General features: G+C 47.8%; 2 protein-coding genes across 2 annotated transcripts; both read right to left on the bottom strand.

Moving 5' to 3' along the window:
* Nucleotides 1-5,904: 5,904 nt before the first annotated feature.
* On the bottom strand, nucleotides 5,905-7,631 carry LOC119362340 (probable serine/threonine-protein kinase PBL18). Its single transcript, XM_037627546.1, has 2 exons — nucleotides 7,344-7,631; nucleotides 5,905-7,231 (listed from the first exon to the last, which is right to left on the bottom strand). The coding sequence occupies exons 1-2, from the start codon at nucleotides 7,411-7,413 to the stop codon at nucleotides 6,069-6,071; spliced, it is 1,233 nt and encodes a 410-aa protein (XP_037483443.1). The 5' UTR covers nucleotides 7,414-7,631; the 3' UTR covers nucleotides 5,905-6,068.
* A 6,632-nt stretch (nucleotides 7,632-14,263) lies between these two features.
* LOC119360569 (RINT1-like protein MAG2L) lies at nucleotides 14,264-18,386 on the bottom strand. The gene is made up of 4 exons (XM_037626152.1): nucleotides 18,149-18,386; nucleotides 17,917-18,027; nucleotides 17,071-17,183; nucleotides 14,264-16,939 (listed from the first exon to the last, which is right to left on the bottom strand). The coding sequence occupies exons 1-4, from the start codon at nucleotides 18,384-18,386 to the stop codon at nucleotides 14,918-14,920; spliced, it is 2,484 nt and encodes an 827-aa protein (XP_037482049.1). The 3' UTR covers nucleotides 14,264-14,917.
* Nucleotides 18,387-21,692: the final 3,306 nt, after the last annotated feature.

The raw sequence follows: 21,692 nt of genomic DNA, 5'->3' as shown, positions 1-21,692 counted from the left end.
ACAGTCTTGCAGTCCGTCTCGACGATCACCCGCGTCCAGCCCTTCTTCATAGCCAGACGCACAGCCTCCCTCACAGCTAGCAGCTCTGCACAATACGGGTCCGTAACCCCGGGCAGCTTGCGGCCTCTCGCGATCTTCAATTCTCCATCATGGCCCCGTGCCACTAGTCCGATCGCTGAGGAAACCCCGTTTCCATCCAGCGCAGCGTCCGTATTGATCTTCAACCAACCAGCTCCCGGTGGCTTCCATCTCTCCTTCGTAATACACCTCCCCTCTGTATTGGGCGGGATGTACACAGCTTGGATGAGTTCCTTCACTAGGACCATCGATCTCCCGGGCTGATATTTGACTTCCTCATGGGTGTATTTGTTCCTGCTTGACCAGATTGCCCACATGACTGATATAATGACAGCCGCCCGGTCTCTCCCAATGAAACTGGGATCAAGCAAATCCCGCGACCACGTCGCTGGATGTAGTTTTGGTATCTTGAACTCGAAGAAATCTTCTGCCTCTATCCAAAACAGTTTGGCATGATTGCATGTAACCAGAGAGTGAAACAGCGATTCCTCCTTATTGCCGCACATTGGGCAAGTATAATCTTCCCCTATATGTCTTCGGCATAACTCTTCCTTCGCCGGCAGGAATCCTTTAAGGACCCGCCACCAGAAAATTCGTATCTTGGGCTGGACCTTCAGCCTCCATAATGATTTCCACACCTCCTCCCCTTGGGAGGAGCTGCCAACCTGGTTCAAAACCTCTTCCCGATCTCCCATCAACATTCTGTACGCTGATCGAACCGTGAAGATCCCGGACCTCTCATAGCCCCATGCCCAAAAATCAGGTATAGCTACCCCCGGCCTTGGCATGTTCATGATAGCATTTGCATCCGGGGCAATGAAGGTTCTCTCGATAATTTCATCATTCCACTCGCCCTCCTCCGTCATCAGATCAGATACAAGATGTATGGGATCACTACCCATATTGCATACAGGTTTGAAAGTGTTCCTTCCTTGTATCCAGTTGTCATGCCATACTTCCGTAGTTGTTCCGTCACCAATTCTACGTATCAAACCCCTCTTGAGAACTTCTCTGCCAATGATTATCGCCTTCCACGTAGCGGAAGCGCTAGCAGGGCAACCTGCCTGCAAGAAATCTCCATCTGGGTAATATCTACCCTTGAGAACACGCGCGCATAAACTGTCCGGTCTGTCCAGCAATCGCCACGCTTGTTTGGCGAGCATCGCGTCATTAAACAACTCCAGATCCCGGAAACCCAAGCCTCCTTTTGACTTAGAAACAGCCATCTTCTCCCATGATTGCCAGTGCATTCTCCTCTTATCAAGAGATTCATCCCACCAAAATTTTGACATCACTGCCGTGACTTTCTGGCATAAGCCTTTATTGAGTTTGAAACAACTCATAGAGTAGGCTGGTAGGGCTTGAATCACTGCTTTGAGGAGAACCATCCTAGCCGCGATTGACATGAGCCTCTCGCAATATCCTTGCACTCTGGACCTTGCTTGCTCTTTGACGTGCACAAAACTTCCTTCTGTAACCCGGCCTGCCGCCGTGGGCAAGCCTAGGTACTTCTCGGCAAGGGTTTCTCTATATATTTGCAAGTTACTCCTGACCCCTGCCTTCGTCGACGCCCTTGTGTTAGGGCTGAAAAAAACTGAGCTCTTGGCTTTGTTTACACATTGCCCTGACCCCAAATGATAAGCTTGAAGAATTTCATTCAACCTTTGTGCACTCCTTGAATCTGCCTTCATAAAAACTAAACAGTCATCCGCAAATAAGAGGTGCGAAATCCAAGGGGCTCTCAACCCCGGCCTTATCCCTCTATCGATCCATCCAGCATCATAGTTTTTCAACAAACATGAGAGTCCTTCCCCACATAGAAGAAACAAGTACGGGGAAACAGGATCACCTTGCCGAATACCTTTTGATGGGCGAAAAGAGGGCAACAGTTCTCCATTCATCTTCACTTGAAAAGTAATCGAGTTTACACATCTCATTACAAGAGATACCCACTCCTCTGAGAAACCCAGCTGGAGCATGATTCCTTGGAGATATGGCCACTCCACTCTGTCGTACGCTTTCATCATATCCAGCTTCACCGCACACCACCCTTGCTTAGTCCTCTTCCTCTTCATCGCACGGATGCATTCAAAGGCTGTGATGGCGTTGTCTGTAATCAACCGCCCTGGAACAAAGGCGCTTTGCTCCTCCGCGATGATCTCGTCCAGAATCTCCCTCAACCTGTTAGCCAACACCTTGGAACAGATTTTGTGAATAACATTACAGAGAGAGATTGGTCTATACTGTGTAATATTCCTCGGGTTCTTGACCTTTGGTATAAGCACTATGACAGTTCTGTTAATAACTTCCGGCATGTACCCGCCGTTTAAGAAATTTAAAACTAAGCGAGTTACATCCTCCTTTATAAGGGACCAGTGGTGCTGGTAAAAACCTGCATGAAAACCATCCGCTCCCGGCGCCTTCGCCGGCGCCATTGCAAACAGTGCTTTCTCAACTTCTTCTGCACAAAAGGGTCTATCCAGCCGGTCATTCATCACATCAGTCACCATCCTTGGTACATGGTGCAACACTTCGTCCATGACCACCTCCTCCTGAGCTGTGTATAGCTGTGTATAAAAATTTTGTACCTCAGCTCGCACCTCGTCCCTACTATCCACAATCGTTCCATCTTGCTTCTCGAGCACCAGGATTTTATTCTGATTCTTCCTCTTTGATGCTTGAGCATGGAAAAAACAGGTATTCCGGTCGCTGGCCTTGAGCCAGTCAGCTCTTGACCGCGCTCTTGCCATAATCTCCTCCTTTAACAGAAGATCATTCAATTGCCTTGCTAGCTCCTTCTCCCTTCTGGACGAACCACGATACAGTGAGTTCGCCTTCTCCCTCTCAAACTCCTTCCTTACTTTCTTCAGTTTTTGTTTTATGTCTCCAAACTTCTTTTGTTTCCAATCGGTGAGTTGGCCCTGCATGTTATTTAAAGAGGAGTTGAGGTCCTTAAGTGTAAGAGCGCCCATCTCCCATGCAGCCACCACCGTGGCCTCATATGACTCCTCCCTTCTCCATGCCTCCTCATAAACGAACCGGCGAGATCCGTTGTCCTCGAAGTCCACCAGTTTCTTGATTTTAATGACTAGCATGCAATGATCCGACTGTGGGGATGGGACATGTCTTACTCCCGTATCTCCATACATCTGTATGAAACCCGGGTCTGCTAGGAATCTATCCAAGCGTACCTTCACGTTCGCCTCACCTTCCTGACGGTTATCCCACGTGTACGGGATTCCATTGAACCCCAAGTCCTCAAACTTGCATTCATCAATGATCTCCCTAAAACCTTGCATTTGCCATTCTGCTCTTTCATTGACTCCAAAATATTCCATGTTGTCTGTTATTTCATTGAAATCCCCACCACACAGCCAAGGGACATCAATCTGACACCGTAGCCACTTTAGAAGTGTCCAACTCTCACTCCGTTCACTCCTCTTTGCTTTGGCATAAAAGCCCGTAAAACGCCACTCCTTCTGGTCGCTACCCACATTCCTCACCATAACATCTATATGCTGATTTGACAAATTGTTGAGCTTCACATCCACCTCTCGAGACCAGAAAAGGGCAAGTCCTCCGCTCAGCCCGTTACTGCTGACAGTGATACAACCTTCAAACCCAAGTCTTGCTTTCATCCCTGCTACCTTATTTCCTTCAACCTTCGTCTCCGACAAGAAGACTAAGGTGGGCGCTTCAACCCTCACCAGATGGTGGAGTTCACGAACTGTCTCCGGGTTCCCAAGCCCGCGACAGTTCCACGTTATGCAATTCATTGCTCCAGGCGGGGCTGTGCATCAGCCACCGCCTGCTCGCTAGTAGTTCCTCCTTCAACGGCCTTCTTCTTTTTTGAATCCCTACTATCTTCCTTGGATGTACTAGGCTCGGCACCTTCCATAGTTCTCTTCTTATTCCAAGTGTCCTGATCCATGATCATCAGCTGGTTTGATGTGGTGGTGCGGCCCTCAGTCCCCATCTCCACTCGACGGTACACCCTCTCACGGTTTCTTCCTCTCCTCTGTCATAGCCTCTTCCAGGCCCAGTACGGCTCCCATTGCCTCCCCGGGCATTAAACTGATACACTGCGTTTCTGACCATTCCTTGCTTGTTTTTCAATGGTGAAGTTACCTCTTCTCCCTTCTCTACTTCCTCTTCTTCTTCACCATCCCACTCCTCCGCTCTCCTGGCGCCCTGCTTACCCCCGTTGCTGCTCATTGGGGGTGCATTCGCCCAGTTCTTGCGAGATCCAGCCCACCTAAGTTTCTCCCCGTACGGTAGGCATCCCTCCTCATCCCTTTCCCCTGGGTCCGGGCAAAAGGCATCGGCATGTCCAAGCCGTCCACACGAGAAGCAAAAATACGGCAGTCCCTCGTATTGGATATCATACAGTACAGATTCCTTTGTCCTAGCCGATTCTAGCTGCACCCACCTCATTAGGGGCTCCTGCACTCTTATCCAAATTCGAGCTCTCAGGCACTCACCAAAGGCAAAACCCTTTGCGTCCACATCCAACTTGATTACTTCTCCCAACATCCCTGCAATGCGCTCAGGCCATGGCGGATATCGGAGATTAAAGGGCAGATTGATTACCCTCGCCCAAATCTGCAGCTTCTCAAACTTCCAATCAGATGGCCGGGCCCTGAAATCAAATAGCTCCAAGACTACTGCGTGTTTCCCCACCATCCACGGCCCGCCTCCATAGATGCGATCTCGATCCCTTTGATTTTCCAGGTTTGCAACAAAAGTGTTCTCCCCTACCGGGTTAAAACTCAATCCCCTCGGGTTGCCCCAGGCTGGTCGGAGGGCATCTGCAATAGAATTAACATGGATGAACTTACGGTGCAGTACCCTGCCCACCAGCGCCACTGGAGGTGCCTCCCCTTCCATCTCCTGATCATCTACAACCAACTTCTTGTTTTCCTTATCTGTCAGCTTCATCTTCTCCATCATATGCTCCACCTTCTCCCTCGACTTCCTCGATTCCTCTGACGCCATGCCGCCGTCCCACAAAACCCTAGATGCCAACTCCCCCCTTCGTGCTCCAAGGGTGGGTAGGGGTACCAGGACCCCCCCCCCCCCTTGATCACCCCGAGAGCAGCCGCCGGGAGGGCGTCGATCAGGGCTAGGATAGAGCGTGGTGATCGTCCAGGATGGGTGCGCGCGCGTGGGAGGTCGCGATCGCCGCCGCCGTCGCCTGTCTTGCCACTAAACCCTAGAAAACGGTTCGGGCTACTCCTCTTAACTCATTTCGCCGGACAGCTGCAAACACGGGATCTTTCGCCCCTTCTGCTTACCTGGTCTATAACAAGATCGAGCAAATTGGACCTATTCTCAAACACTTTGTGTTGTGTTCTTTCCAGATGGATCAAGCGACTAGGACAACCATACCGTTCATTTTGTTTTTCTCGACGACTAGGATGCCAATTCTATCCAAGGACTACCAATATGAGAGAGGTCCGTTAATGGCGAGCCGAGCGAATTTGCTCCATATGATGTTAGAGATTGAGCATCCGGCTAGCAGGCGTGTGGTCAGTATCTTCGGCACGACAGAGCAAAGGACGTGGCGCTCGTTATGGGAAAGCCCGCATTTGGCGAAACGATCGATCGGCAGTCCAGACCCTCTTGCGCACCACAAGATGAACTTTTTGTTTACTGCATCGACATTTATATTCATGTATGTACATGATTATTTTGGATATGGGGCTAGGAAGTGTTCACTGGTCAGTTAACCTGTAAAGGTTGATGTTGCAAGCATGGCGAAAAATACGCAAGTTGCAAGCCAGTCAATGGATAGTCGCCGTCACCAATCTATGTGCAATCCGGAGCTACTTATGTAATACTCCTCCAGTATTCCAAACGGTCCAAACGGCTGAAACGAGAGAGAAAAACAAGTCCAATTTCCAATAATCTACAAAGGAAATTCTATTCTACTGCACAGATGAACACACTAATTGAACACAATAATTAAATGTTCAGAGTCTCCTAGCTAGCTACGCTTTCTGACGACGGTGGCCTCTGTGCACCGGCGTTGTCGCCGACGCGGCCGGCGATCTGGACGACGTCGTCGTCGAGGAGGAGGAGGTGGACTTGGCGGTGGTTGGCTGCAGCAGGAGCTCGAGGGAGGGGAGGACGTCGTCGGCCATGGAGGGGCGGGTCTTGGGGTCGTTCTGCAGGCAGCGGAGCGCGAGCGCGGCCATGTCCTGGGCCTGCCTCTTCGGGTACTGCCCGCCGAGCCTGGTGTCCATGACCCGTATCACCTTGCGCCGCTCCCCTTGCAGCATCGGCATCGCCCAGTCCACCAGCAGCTCCGACGCCACGCCGCGGGCCTCGTCCAGCGCGCGCCGCCCCGTCATGAGCTCCAGGAGCACCACCCCGAACCCGTACACGTCGCTCTTGGCGGAGAGGTGGCCCGTGGCGACGTACTCCGGCGCGGCGTACCCGCGCGTGCCGACGACGCGGGTGGAGACGTGGGTCTTGCCGCCGGTGGGGCCGGCGCGGGCGAGGCCGAAGTCGGAGAGCTTGGCGCGGTGGTCGGGGCCGAGGAGGACGTTGGAGGACTTGAGGTCCCGGAAGATGACGTCGCGGGAGTGGAGGAAGGCGAGGCCGCGGGCGACGTCGACGGCGACGGACACGCGCGTGGACCACGGCAGCGGCGGCTGGCTGCCGCGACGGAACAGGTGGTTCTCGAGGCTGCCGCGCGGCATGTACTCGTACACCAGCAGCTTGTTGCTGTCGGAGTCGGAGCAGTAGCCGACGAGCTTGACCAGGTTCTCATGGTGGAGGTCGCCGAGGTAGGTGACCTCGGTGAGCCACTCCCGGTGGCCCTGGAAGCTCTCCTTCTTGAGCTTCTTGATGGCCACCATCATGGCGTTGGTGGCGCCGGGCCTGGCGGGGGCGAGCGTGGTCTCGTCGATCCACCCCTTGTACACGCACCCGAACCCGCCCTCGCCCAGGTACGACGTGGAGCCGAAGTTCTTGGTGGCCGCCCGCAGGTCCGCCATGCTGAACGACTTGAGCGACGCCGGCGGCACCGCCTGCGCCTCCCCCGCCGCCGTCGGCGCCTCCGCCGGCTGCGGCGGCTTCTCCGGGCCGGAGCTGCTCCGGCGCGACGCCTTGGAGTTGGAGTTGGAGGTGCTGCTCCTTGGGTTCACCTCTGAACGAAACACAATCCACGCATCCACATGATTAATTCCCTCCCTTGATCGATGATCTCTCTCTCGACAAGAAATCAAGAAACAGAGAGAGGGCGGCGGCGAGCGGCTTACTTGATTGGAAGGGAGTGGAGGCGCTGGCGCACTTGGCGGAGCCGCCCATGCACACACACAAGTTCCCCATGGCCGCCGAAGCTTAGCTTATCCGCTGTGCTCCCCGGCTAGGTGCTGCAGAGCTCCGGTCGATTGATCCAAACGGAGCAACAGGTCACAGTACGGAGGTGGAAGAAGAGGAACAAGGATATAAGGGGAACCGGGGAAGCGACCGGACAGGTTCGTCCGGTTGGCGCATATGATGACTTCTGGAGAGTGATATGCGGCAGCAGCAGCTTGCTTGGATCGATCACTCCGTTGACTGACTTCTCCACGGGGGCTTCCGCTTCGGCGTAGATAGTCAAGCACGAGCCGCCCTACACGTCCATCTCCAGCCTCAGCCTCTTGATTAAAACGTGTAGGATATTTTATTTTATACATGTATGTATATCTTCATAATTTCCACCGCTAGAAAACGTATTTTTGTTGTGTTCCGCGCGCTACCTTGCTCGGCCTGTCCACGTCGCCAAGTTGCAGTTTGAGAGGGCTTTTCCTTGGCCTTTTGGGGAGAAAATTGTGCGGGGAAGGAGAAAGGAACGTGCAACAAATTACTGTTGCCTCAAAAAAATTTGCGGGGAAAATTTTGTTGTACTAGTACGAAGTGAACACTTGTCGATCCAATGTTGATTTCACATGTATATTTTTTCAAACTATGAGAACAAACATAGTACTAATTATATTTTGCACACTAGATGGACAAATTACTACAAACATACTAATTATATTTTGTGCACTAGATGTATGTTTTTCATAATTTCCACAGCTAGAAACCATGGCGTATCCCCTAAAACAACAAAACAATGGCTTATGTATTTTTGTTGTGTTCCGCTACCTTGCTTGGCCTGTCCACGTCGTCAAGTTGCAATTTTGAGAGGGGCGTGGAAAGGTGGATCCATAGGAAGAAAATTGTCCGGGGGAAGGAGAAAGGAACGTGCAACAAATTGCGTTTTCTTCCTTCAAAATTCCAATGTTGGTTTCACATTTCCACAAACTATGAGAACAGACATTTTCTTTATATAAGAAGATTGACCAATTATTACAACATGGGTGAGCACGTTTTTAGATTACTATCACGTACTGAAATTATTATTTTTGAGGGGAGTATGTGAGGTTTTTATATAAATGCATGAATAAACTTGAAAAATCAACTCACAGTTAGTTACATACCGTAATTCACAATCGAGTGAGATAATAATTTTTTTTTATTTTCAATGATTTGTACCCGCGTCTACGCAATCACGGGGTGGTAAGGGCATCTCCAGCAGCGCCCCCAACAGGCCCTCCCAGGCCACTTTTTCGGCGCCGGCGCCGAAAAAACGGCCCAGTCGCGCCCCCAGGACGCCGAAAATCGCCGGTTCAGCGCTAGGGAAAAGCACGCCTGGCCCACACCGACAGGGGAAAAGTCAAGGTTTTCTTCCCCCGACTCGCCTCGCACCCCCCGCGCCCTCGGCCACCACTAGCTATATCCCGGCGACGGCCGCCGGCCTACTCCGCTAGATAGCCATTCCCCGCCGGAAAATAGCAGCGCTTCGCCGCGGCAGCCCCTCCCGCAGCAGCTGGGCGTTCTCGGCCGCCGTTTCCGGCTGCGGAGGCGCGGTTTAACGGCGGGTACACGCCCACCGAGCGCAAGGTGTTCGGCATTTTGACTGCCTCGGCGATGGACTCGGATGAGGAGGAAGAGCTCACCGCGCTGCTGGAGGAGGAAGCCGCGGCCGACGTCCAGGAAGAAGAGCATCTGATGGTGCTCGCCGCCCTCGCCCAGCTGCTGGCGAGCAATGAAAAGCCGCGTCGAGGTGGCTCGGCGCCGGGGCGGGTGAAAGCAAAGAACCGACATCGTCTGCAAGGCTACTGCATGCTCTACTCCGACTACTTCGCCGATGCTCCACTTCATGGCGAGAGAACATTTCGGCGCCGTTATCGGATGAGCCGAAAGCTCTTCCTCAGGATTGTGAATTCCATCCGGGAGTTCGACAACTACTTCAAGTGCAAGATGGATTGCACTGGCGCTCTTGGATTCACCTCCATCCAGAAGTGCACGACAGCGATGAGGATGCTTGCATATGGAGCTCCCAGTGATTCACTCGACGACTATGGGCGCATGGCCGAGTCCACCAGCATAGAGTGTTTCTACAAGTTATGTCGGGCAGTGGTGGCAGTGTTTGGGCCACAATACTTGAGAGCACCCAATGCGGAAGACACTGCTCGGATCCTAGCCCAGAATGCAGCAAGAGGATTTCCTGGGATGCTTGGAAGCATCGACTGCATGCATTGAAAATGGAAGAACTGCCCATTTGGTTGGCAGGGGATGTATAAAGGCGCCAAAGGCGGTTGCAGTGTGGTGCTTGAGGCGGTAGCCACACAGGACCTCTGGATTTGGCACTCCTTCTTTGGTATGCCAGGAACTCACAATGACATCAACGTGCTGCAGTGCTCTCCTGTTTTTGCCAAGCTCGTTGAGGGCCATTCTCCTCCGGTGAACTTCGAGATCAATGGGCACCAATACAACAAGGGGTACTATCTAGCTGACGGCATCTATCCGAGATGGTCGACATTTGTGAAGACGATCTCAAACCTTGTGGCAGGAGGCAAGAACGCCTGGTTTGCGAAGCTTCAGGAGGCTTGCAGGAAGGATGTCGAGCGGGCATTTGGTGTGCTCCAATCTCGATTCACTGTTGTTCGGTACCCCGCTCAGATCTGGTCGAAAGATCAAATGTGGGAGATCATGACTTGCTGTGTCATCTTGCACAACATGATCATCGAGAGCGAGCAAGAAGACCCAGTGTTTGACACTGAACCATACCACAGGCAGGGTCCTCTAGCCGAAGTTGATCACCAGCTACCGGCAACTTGGACTGCCTATCTCAGTATGCGTCAGGAGATCTGAGACCCACAGATGCATCATCAACTGCAGAAAGATCCGATTGAGCACCTATGGAGGCTCAAGGGGGACGCCGCGTGATGAAATACGAGTTTTTATTTGTTGAGCTATATAATTTGTATTGAACTATTTGTTGTTGTAGTATTTTGTTGAAGTATTTGATTTTTCTGTGATGAAATATGTGATAAGGAATAACTGTGTTGATAATTGAACGCCGAGACACGGCGAAACCACGCCGAATATGGGCCTATTCTCGCCCATATGGGCCGTTTACTCACCGAAATTGGGCTGCAAAGTGGGCCAATTTCGGCGCCTGGGGGCGACGACTGGGCGCAAAACCGCCCCCAGCGCCGAGTGTATTGCCGGCTCGCCCCCAGGGGGCAATTTTTATGCGTCCTGGGGGGGCCAACGGCTGGAGATGTCCTAAGGCCTCTTTGATTCATAGAGAAAAGGAGGCAAATCATAGAAAATAGGAAATTTGGCTTTGGTGACACAATGTATCCATTTGATTCAGAAAAAATGTATATAGAAAGAGAATGCATTTTATTTTTTTTGCTTTGGTTTAGTTCCAGGAAAGAAAAAAAAGGCAATTTTCCGATCCACTCAAACTTCTATCTTCTATTTTGCATTTCTATGAATTACAAACATGGCAAAGTTCATAAGGTGCACAATGACAACCTAACCTTACTTCTTGCATATGCTTTGAAGTTGATTTTAGTCTTGAGCATGCTTTTTTATAATTATATAGTGCTCGTCATAGTCAGGGCCGGTCCTGAGATTTTGGGGGCCCGGGGCGAAACCAAAACTTGGGGCCCTTAGTATAGACAATATAGTGATAAATATGAATATATGAAATGTTACCAATAATCATTTAAATTCATCAAAAACAATATACATATGAAATAATTTTACATATTATCATTTCAAAAAATAACATTCTTTGATGCAAAGTCACTTAAAAAATAATGGTACATGTCAATCTTATCCGATAATTTTTGCTCAATGCATCTTGTTGTCAAACCATTTAAACTCTCCTGAGTCATTGTTGATTTCAAATAGCTATGCAATACTCTTAACTCTGAAAAACTTATTTCAACTAATGTGACAGTTACATGCACTGCAAATAAGATGATAATTAATTGAGGCATTGGGATAAAAATCAACTTCCTTGACATACTCGAAAATCCTCATAGAAGACATTACACCATTTGTCAAAGTCAATTAGTAATTTTTAATTTAGAAAAATGCAAAACTGGATGATCATCGATGCTAGCAGAGTGTGCATGTGAACCTATTTAAATTTCCCCCCAAAAAATGTGAACCTATTGAAATAACTGTACTCTCAGAACCACTTACATTTTTATCATGGATGTTGATGTAACATTTCCCTCTTGATCAGATATGTAATTCCCATCAATTTGTTCATCTTCTCCACAACAACAATGGGCAATTTACCATTTGGGTTCAGCAATGCACCGGTATTTCTCTTGATTTTTTGTATCAAGAACGCTTCTATGATTGCATCATCCACCTATTATATCATTTTAAATTGTGCTGGAAAAATAAACAAATAATGACATCAAAGGTTGTTCGATGCGAGCTATGCCCCATGTATGTGATGGATAAATTACTTGACCAGTACTGAACGTATATGGAGTAGGGATCAGAGAACACTAATACAATATACCTTGGATGATCGGATCGGCTTTGGTGCTAGGGTGTTGAGCGATGACCCAATGACTCGATATGGACTCGTCTGAAATTAGGCCGGCGAATCTGCCATGTGTGTGTGCATGTCCAGCGCCTGAAGGCGGAGAGCAAAGCGGCGGCGCGTACTAAGTATTCTGATTAGCGTCTCGCAATCGGGGACCCCGGAAATAGAAACCGGGGAGACGGCGAACCGGCGACCGGGATTAGGAAGGAAATTAGGAGAAATTAGCAGGATGGCTTGTTATTTATGACGGAAAGGACGGCGTATGATATGGGATTGCTACGTGATGGAATGAAAGAATAGCGCTACGTTTCCTTTTTTGAGTAGAGGAAGAATCACCGGCAGTTCGCTAGTTTGCATGCGTCCATGCACTACCTCCCTGGGCCATGGCCTGTGTGTACATACCCTGGGGAGGGGCCCCTGAATTTTGGGGGCCCGGGGCGGCCGCCCCCCCCCCCCGCCCCCCCTCAGGGCCGGGCCTGGTCATAGTCCCGCTAATCAAACCCGCAGTTCTTAAAATGCTTGTGTTTCCACAAATATCTGTTTTTGAACAAGGAACCCTATAATATCCGTGTGTTTTACTATTCGTACATTTTCGGACCCTCCACACCGAAGAAACCAAAAAAAAAGTAACCTGGAATGACAAGAAGTTGGTGTCTCTCTCATGCTTCCATGGCAATTGGTACCGGGAAGGACAAGTGCGAACATGTGTGAAGCGGACAATATAGTTGTGGTTCAGGTGACATCTCGCAGGATTCATCTCACATTGAGATTTACGTATCTACTAGTGTTTGGATATGGCGCTCTTGTTAGTTGACATTTCAAGTGACATTTCGTACGTTGTACGGTGTCTGACTATTGACATTTGGATATCGCACAGCTCACCGCCATTCACGGACCTCTTCTTCTTTTCCTGACAGATCACGCATTGAGCAAGCTATAGAAGGCAAGGCCGAGCGAGGTGATGTGATAATGGGTCTACAACTTTATGTGTACGAATAAATTTGAAAATTGTAAAATCAAGCGGCAATTAGTTAATTCTCAATCGAATGAGATTATACTATTTTCACTAGATATTTTCTTAAATAAAACCGAGTCGTCGGTCAGCTAAGACATAAGCGTATTAACAGAAAGCCAATGCATTTTCAGTTATGTGTAGTCATGTGTGGGTCATCCTTGAATTGTAAGGGCTTATTTGTTTCATAGGGAAAATGTAGAAAAAACATAGAAATAGGAAAGTCACCCGCAAAAAAAAATAAGTTTTCTTTGGCTCAAAGAAAATGATTGTAGAAAAATGGAGATTTTTTTCTTCTTTGGTTTGAGTTTCGAAAGAAAAAAAACAATCCACTCAAACCTCTACTTTCTTTCCTTTTTGCTATGACTATTTTGCATACTCTTGTAATTGTTCTTTTTTATATGTTAATACAAATGACAAACATGGCTTGTGCGTGTTCCGGGAAAATGCACTAAGAACAAGGCAAAGGTCACAAATTGGATAACTACAACCTAACCTTACTTGTTCATATGTTTTAATCTTGATTTGACTATGCTTATGATTAAAGTATTTGTCCTATTCTCGCGGATTAAACACTCAATTCTACAATATTCCTGTGTTTTCACAAACCTCTGTTCTGCACATTCAACCCTGTTATATTTCTACGTATTTACTATTCATACATAGTTTTTTGTATAACCCTATAATATTCCTATGTTTTTTACTATTTGTACATTTTATATAACCCTCCTAATCAAAGAAGCTAAAGAAATAGAAAGAGCGGTACAGAAAACAGGGAATTGCCAAAGTTGGTGCATATTGGAGAAGTTGGTTCCATGGCAGGAAGGACAAGAGCCGGGCATGTGTGAAATGCGGACAGCATCACCGTGGTTCAAGTGACATCTCCTCCTTAATATAGAAATAAATCGAAAGGTTAAAATAAGAAGAAAGTCCAATAAAAGTATAGGATTTTTTTTTTTGCGGATAACATCTCCTAGGATTGACTACTAGTATTTGTACATGTCACTGTTAATTAACATTTCAAGTGACATCCCGTAGTTTCCACGACGTCTGCTCCATACAGTCGCCACTTGGATACCGTCAATGGCTCGCCGGTGCACAGCTCACGCCCATTACATACATTGACCTCTATTTCCCCCCTATCGACACGTCACGCATCGAGCGAAAATTGAATGGAAGTCAAGGCTGGCGAGGCGATCCGATGATGGATCTGCGTACATTTTTATATGCCGATTTGCTATCTATCTCTAGGAATCGCAGCGAAACAAGACGACGTAAGCAGTTGAAGTGGTCTACACACAGGACAATGAATCGATCAAACAATCCACCGATTAGATACGGCCATGATTCATTGGATTGGGTTAATACACGACGCAAGAGCCAACGGAACCGTTCTACAGGGCTCTGACTTCTTGGGCTGTATATAACCAGAGAAAGTAAGTAAGCTGACGAAATCTTCATCAATGACGTAGGCGTCTGAATAATAAATCAACCTATGTTTGCGGTGCGCCACGGCGACGACGAAGTGCTTAGATTGACCGTGATCTGGTCAGTCGAAGCGGGAAGCGGGATAGTACACCGACAGAGGGCGGAAATCTGTCATCTGGTCATGTGTGTCATTATCTCCAATTTGTCACAGATTTCGTCATGTCAATCCAGTGAGTGGCACGTAAGGAAGTTGTTTGCTTCATGCTTTATCAACACCTTCCTGGAAGCAGGGCACAGGTTGAACTTGAAATGCAGCACCGCTGCCGTAGGTGGAGTTTCCTTCAGTTTGTGTACATCTTTTTCTGCAGTCGGTCACCACGGTTGGGTTCCCATTGTGCTTCCTGGAAGGAGGACATCAGTCTGCACCGGCACGGCAAGATCAGCTTCTTTCTTGTCAGTCACCTACAGCCTACAGGTCTCAGCAACGTGTTGTACTAACGAGATTATCCACCAGACTTCCGGCTCCTCAGGACTTTCACGGCCTGGCTACCATCCACATGGTGCAACCCATGTTGCCTCAGGCCAGACTTACCGTCGTCCTTCCCATTCTTGAGCGCTTCCAGCAAGTGCTGGGCGTCTGTCTCTCGCATGGTCAGCAGCTTCAGAGAGTCGGTTACAAACGGGAAGAAGGCCTCAGGTCTGGAACAGTAGGGCCTGAAGATGCGGAGGAGGGCCTTCGTGTCGACCCTTAGCTGGACGACTGCGGGGTCAGAGAACTTCACCTGTCCCCACCGTATGCTGCTGTAGACAAAGTAGTCGAGACCTTCTGCTATGCTCCTCCACAGGTCAAGGAAATCCTTGGAGTTGAGATACAGCTTCAGTTTCGTGATTCGCTCTCTCAGGACTTCTAGGCTGGCTACAAATCCAGGCGATACCTCTAGGTTTTCTTCATCGGGAACCTGATCATCTGGTTGGCTTTGTTCATTTGATGATCCAATGCTTTGGACGTAGTCCCAGGATAGGTCTTCAAACTCAATCAGGATGGAGGACATGAACTGTTCCAGAAAATCAGTCCCTAGCTTAACCAAAAAGGCAATTTCGTCTGCAAAGAAAGAACACTGACGTTGGGCACTGTGTTTGTGGATTTGTTCTTGGTTTCCATCAACATAATTCCCATGCGCACCCAGCTCCATGAAGGCGGTATCTTCATCCCACTCCCGAAGAACATACTCACAGTATCTAGCGGCATTGATTGCATAGGAAGCTTTCAACAAAGACTCTTCTTGTAAAGCTGTATTTGGCAACTGCAATGCCTCACATCGCTCATGCAACAAAAAAAAGAAGTCATTCAAGAACTGGACTGAAGTGGATCTGCAATACTGGATCTTTGTTCCCTTAGTTGGCAGAGCATGACTTCTTTCAACCATCGTCGATGCAGTTTTGACGACAAATTCAGAAACAGGTGGAGCTTTGTAATCTTCTCTTGTAGACAGAATAAACTTAGCAGTGCTTTGCTGGTGACCAAGCTCATCCTGAGGATCAATACTACATAACCAACTTGCTTCATCCTCCAATTCAGATTTGAGCTTATTCTGTGCAGAATTAAGCTCTATATCCGCCCATATCCGAAGCCAATCAGAATGTCCAATGTATATTGAAAAGACAGATAATGACCTTGAGAGCCCTTCAGAAGCCAATGCAACTTTCTGAATTCCTGAATCTGCAAGCAGCTGCATCCTTTTATCAAAAGTAATCATCTGGTCATTCAAATGCATCCAAGATGAATGTACTTCAAGTTTGTCATCAGTACGATGATAAGCGGTGACAAGGGGTGGGAAAATTTGCGTCTCAAGGTATCCTAGAAGCATTTTTACCATTCCAGTTACCCAAGATTCTTTGGCACTTAAGCCGACAAGTCTTGCTTTGTCAATCAAAGGCTGCAGTATATCATCCACTCCATCCATGAAATCCTTTGTTATCTTGTAAAGGAGAGCAAAAATAAACTCTGGTTGTTCAGACCATTTAGAAAAATGATATTCCATCCTTGACACAATAGGGTGGACCAATTCATCAATTGCCCAAAGTCCATTATCAAGGCACGCAGTTTTATCAAAGTACTTCGAATCTGACAGGCTAGGAGTAGTTGCCGCTGGCATCTGGCATTGACGCACTTCACGGTTGGCTTGCACATGTTGTAGAGCACACAGTGCTAGAAAGCTTTCAGAATACTTCTCTTTATTTGCCTCGTTCATCAAGATAAGGGGATTTGGAACTTGGGAGTACTTATCCTTCTCCATGTCAGGTGAAGACAAGGAAGGTGGCCAGCCTAGTGCAGCAAGTAGAGCACGATAATCTGTAAGTGCTTGAGGCCTCAAAATGGCTAGAGTCTTGTCCACTCTTGAATCAACCGCCACTATAAGATTTGTCCACTGTGGCCTACTTGTGCTGATCCTTACCAATTCTTGCTCAATATCTCTCACAGCATCAACAGCCTGGAGCAACTTTTCTTGCTTCCGTTCCACCCCCTACAATACAGAAAAGAAAGAGTAACACTTAATACAGGTTACTGCTGAGAGGCCTATTATATGAGCATATAATCTATTATTAGTTTCATCCAGAACGACGAAAGGAGAAAGGAAAGACAAAAGGTTCTTACGTTTGATGCCCGTCGAAGTACTGATGACAGGTTCAACTTTGAGGCCTGTCTAACAATAGAATATGCTGCATCTTCTAGGTTACCAACCAGAGCTTCCAACTGTAGAGTAGCTTCTGGAATGTCAGCATAGCAAAGTTATAGAAAGCGCTATAAATCCCTACATCACATACTAGGAGGACAAGAAGGAGATAGAATAATACAGTAGGAACAATCTACCGCACCAAACAGGTTCTCTTTTTTGCAGAAAAGGACAAATTACTTGTGGTCATGCACATTGCAGGAAAGTAAACTGATCACACCAAATTTAAGCAGTTAACACTGTTGTTAACTGGTACAACCAGTTTTATGATCTGTGGAAGACGACGTTTATTCAGGAAATTCTGAATGCTGATACTAGTTTATTTGGCGAGGAACTTCTCAACTGAGTAAAAGCTTTACATGGACTGTCCCCTCAGTTCACATGGTCAGTCCCTCAGTTGGACATTTGGTTGGAATTTATGCATTCCTTTTGGTGTTAGATCAAATCATCAAAGTAGTGTGAGGTATGAGCAAACCATATTGCAAGAACTATCTTTGAACAGAGAAACTGTTGACATGTCCCCCTTGTGAGTTGTGATCCAATCAAGCATATAACTTGCTAACATATCAGATTCAGAGCGAAGTTTGACAGGTTAAACCACTCACAGTCTAGGGGAATTTTCCCACAACAACTGTTTTCAGAAAAAGCTAAACGATTAATCAGCTAAAACATTCTTCCGGGAAATGCAGGATCCCCAACTAGTCCGAGATCCTGCAACTTAACAGTTAGGAGAGCATGCCACGGCGACGAGGGGAACAAACGCTCACCCGCGTAGAGACGAATGGTGTCGATCCGCTGGATCTCCCGCACGATCGCCGGCAGCTCCACGCCCGGAGCGCTCGCCTCCCCTTGGTCCCCGGCAGGGATGTCTCCTCCTCCTACGGACAGGGAACCCCCATTGAGACCCCGAGCCAAATCCGCGACAGGCAGAAGCAAACAAAGAACCGAACGGGTCGGGACGGGGTTTAGAACCCTAGGGTTTAGTTCAGGGGAGCGGACCTCGGGAGCGGATGCGGCGGAGGCCCGACCGGGCCTCGGCCGAGCGGGCGAGCCAGGAGGCGGAGCCGGAGGCGAGCTGCGCCTCGAGGCGGCGGAGGGACGCCTCGAGCCCCGCGCACTCGCGGCGCAGGAGCTCGGCGAGGGCCGGCGCGGCGGCGAGGTCCTCGGCGGAGGCGAAGTGCGCGTCGAGGAAGCCGCGCAGGGTCGCCGCCGGGGGCTGCGGCCGCGGGGGCGACATGGGCCGGTCGGTCGGTCGGTCGGTCGGAACTCGGGAGGGAAGGCTCGGGCCCGAGAAAAGAAATCGAAGTTTGAGACGTGGCCTCGGCGTGGGTCGGCAAAGGAAAACGGTTTTGCCTCTACACTGGACGGCGCCACATGGGAGAATATCAGCTTCTCCCATGCTCCACTTTTCAAAAATATATATTTAGATGTTTCAAAATATTATACTCCATCCGTCCGAAAATACTTGTCATCAAAATGGATAAAAGGGGATGTATATTTTCGGACGGAGGAAGTATTACAAAAAGAGTTTATGGATGTTCACAAGACAAGACATGTGTCTAGGATCGGCAAAAAGTTCAAACCAAAATTCGAAGTACACATCAGAAAAAAAAAAGACAATTGCAACCTGAATAATGTCAAAGACAAAACCAAAATGACACTATTCACATCTGGATTTGTCTTTTTTGTTTCTTGGTGTGTATTTCAAATTTTGATTTGGATTTTTCTTACATATCCTAGACACATGTGTTATGAACCTTCACAACATTTTTTGAAATTTTTCGAAACACCTAAGTAACTTTTCGAAAAGTGGTAGCATGGGATCACCTTAAGTTTGGAGCATAAGATATCTAACCCGGCGCCATATGTTGCAACTCATAAATAGTTCACGAAATAGGCTTTCAACCCATTTTATATATGAAGCCACAGCCGAACAAAGTACACGGTCGAACGATACAAGGTGATGGGGTAGTCCTCATACAACAACTGATCCCAGGATAATCGGATCATGCATGAGTATACGACTACGCTACCAAAAGAGAACATATGAAGATCTGAGTACAATGTCATGCTATGCCCTAGAACACCCAAGGTCCACGACAACGCCCTCGGAAGGGAGAACGACGCTAAGCTTCGCCGCTGCCTAGTCCAGAATGGACAAGAGTCTTCACCCGGAACCCTGACACGTATAGGGGTACCTCAGCGACGTCTTTAAGAAGAGAGTGGCGCCACGAGCGTGAAGTGCAAAGGGTAGACACAAAGCTTGAATAATAGGACATTGCCTATTCTTATGATCTGGACTCAGCTGAAGTTAGGTTCTAGGGGTATGAAACACTTGAGAACCTGGTGCGCACGGTTGTGATAAACACCATTAAGGTCTCTAGGGGTATGAAACACTTGAGTCTGCCAAATCCTTGATGAAGGAAATGAGTTCTGATAGATTTTGGTTGATGTCCAATATTTTTTTCTTTGAAGGAATGCTCCTACCGATGTGGTTCTTATCAATGTCAAGTTGTGTATCAAGAGGGTGATCTGAGGTATGCTGAGATCTTGAGTGATCCAGGACAGGTTGGAAAAGAGAACTTGACGTGGCAATGGAGGCTTTGACCATGATTCTTGTTTGCGATGTGGCAAGAGCAGTTAGCATCTATAGCCCCTACTCAAGCCTCTGGGGCCTCTTCATTCACATAATTGTAAAAATGTAGGAATAGATAAAAAAACATATAATTGAAATGGCATGTCCGTCAAAGGAAAAAAATATATTTCAAGAGGTTTTAAGTGAATGCTAAATTCCGTGTCCCTAAACCCTTCGAAAAAATGGCTATATGATACTTCTTGTCCCTGAAAAGAAGGCCTATAAGTTTTGTGAGGAGTCAAATGGACCAAGTTTACGAAAAAGTATTAAAAAACCATAATACCATATTAATATCAGTAGATACACAACAGAGTATATCTCTAACATCATATGGAGCGAATCGCTTGGCTGGACACATGTACAACACCCAACATGCACTATGCAGCAACATAGAAATCAATCAAGTAATGTTTCAGTGTCATCATTTGAGCTAAACGATCATAAACAAAGAAGGTAATCAATCAAAATCATGTGCAACTAAAATGGTCTTGTGTACAAGTGAAGCATCAAGTATTTTTTGAACTATCAGCTTTCAGGACATGTTCTCTGGCCAAAAGCAAACCACAAAAGGCATGGTTACCAGTAAAGTAAGTTGGATAGCTAATCAACATCGTCATCTGTACAAAATTAAACAAAACTTCAATGACCACTACAATGATTATATATGTAGCTATTGCTACGAGTCAGCATAAAATCAAGCAAATGGTTCATTTGAAAATACAACCATGCTGACAGGTAATGTACCACCACAAACCAAAAACTCATACATAACCTACAGTGAACACAAACCAAATACTTGTACTCCTCTACAGGGCCTACAGCGGACACTTCTTTGAACCCTTGGTAATGTGAAGAGAGGGCGTCGTTCACGCCTCTGTATGAGCTAGGTGCATATATATCGAGGACCTTTTCTTTTTTCACCCCCAGCTGCAAATTAATACAACCTTGCGGCCAAGTCCCTAACATTTTGCAGCTCACACCCTAAATTTTTTATTTTCATACAAACAAGGCCCTAGCATTTTGCAGCTAACACCCTAAAGTTTTTATTTTCTTACAAACAAGGCCAAATTTTTGACATGTCGGGAGATTTTTCGCTGGAAATTTCGACAACATAACGCGTTTCCGTGCATTGAGTGAGCTTTGTAACCCATGGGGAAAAATCATCTCAATTTTAAATCCAAGTAAGGACGCTAAACCATGTTTCTTTGTATATGTATGAAAGGAAGCATCTAGCTAACAAACAAACGTTAATGCATACACAATTTCTCCACCAACATTCCTTGACTCGAATTAACTCGAAAATCTCCCTGCTCCAGGCACCTTGCTCTTGCATTGCATCTTTCAAAGCGTTATGTCTGTCACCTAGCACCGGCCTCGTGGATTTCTCCATGAAATCTCCGGCACCCGAGTTGGCACGAGTGGAGCTTGCTTTAACCCCCACGTCATATTATAGTAGATACGATGAGACAGAGAAGCCATGGGTCGGTCCTTTCTGGCGAGTCATACGCACCTTTCAACATGCCAATATCCTCAAATTGAAGGTGCCAAACATCCATGTCATCGCGGTGACCAAGGACAGTGGCGGATCTAGGATCCAGGCCGGGGGCGCTTGGACCCGGGGTGTGAGATTGAATTACTTCGTTGACTCTAGTACATTATGCACTGTAGCAGCACTGTAGCGCCCTGGGGCCCTGGGCTTGGTCCGATCCTGGGTCCGACCCTGACCAAGGAAGTGGACATGAGCACTTGGCCATGTTGCTCGGTCTCGAAAGGCTGGAACTTGAAGGGCCATGTGACCAAGGCCGAAGAAACGACGCAACAACTCCCATTGCAACCTGCTCCAGTGCTGCCATATGATCCAAGATTTGAATATTTGGATTGTGAACCAAAACTACTATGGAAATGTTA

The sequence above is a fragment of the Triticum dicoccoides genome, chromosome 2B (assembly GCF_002162155.2).
Source record: "Triticum dicoccoides isolate Atlit2015 ecotype Zavitan chromosome 2B, WEW_v2.0, whole genome shotgun sequence".
In the NCBI taxonomy this organism is placed as follows: domain Eukaryota; kingdom Viridiplantae; phylum Streptophyta; class Magnoliopsida; order Poales; family Poaceae; genus Triticum; species Triticum dicoccoides.
This window is presented reverse-complemented; position numbering and strand designations above follow the sequence as displayed.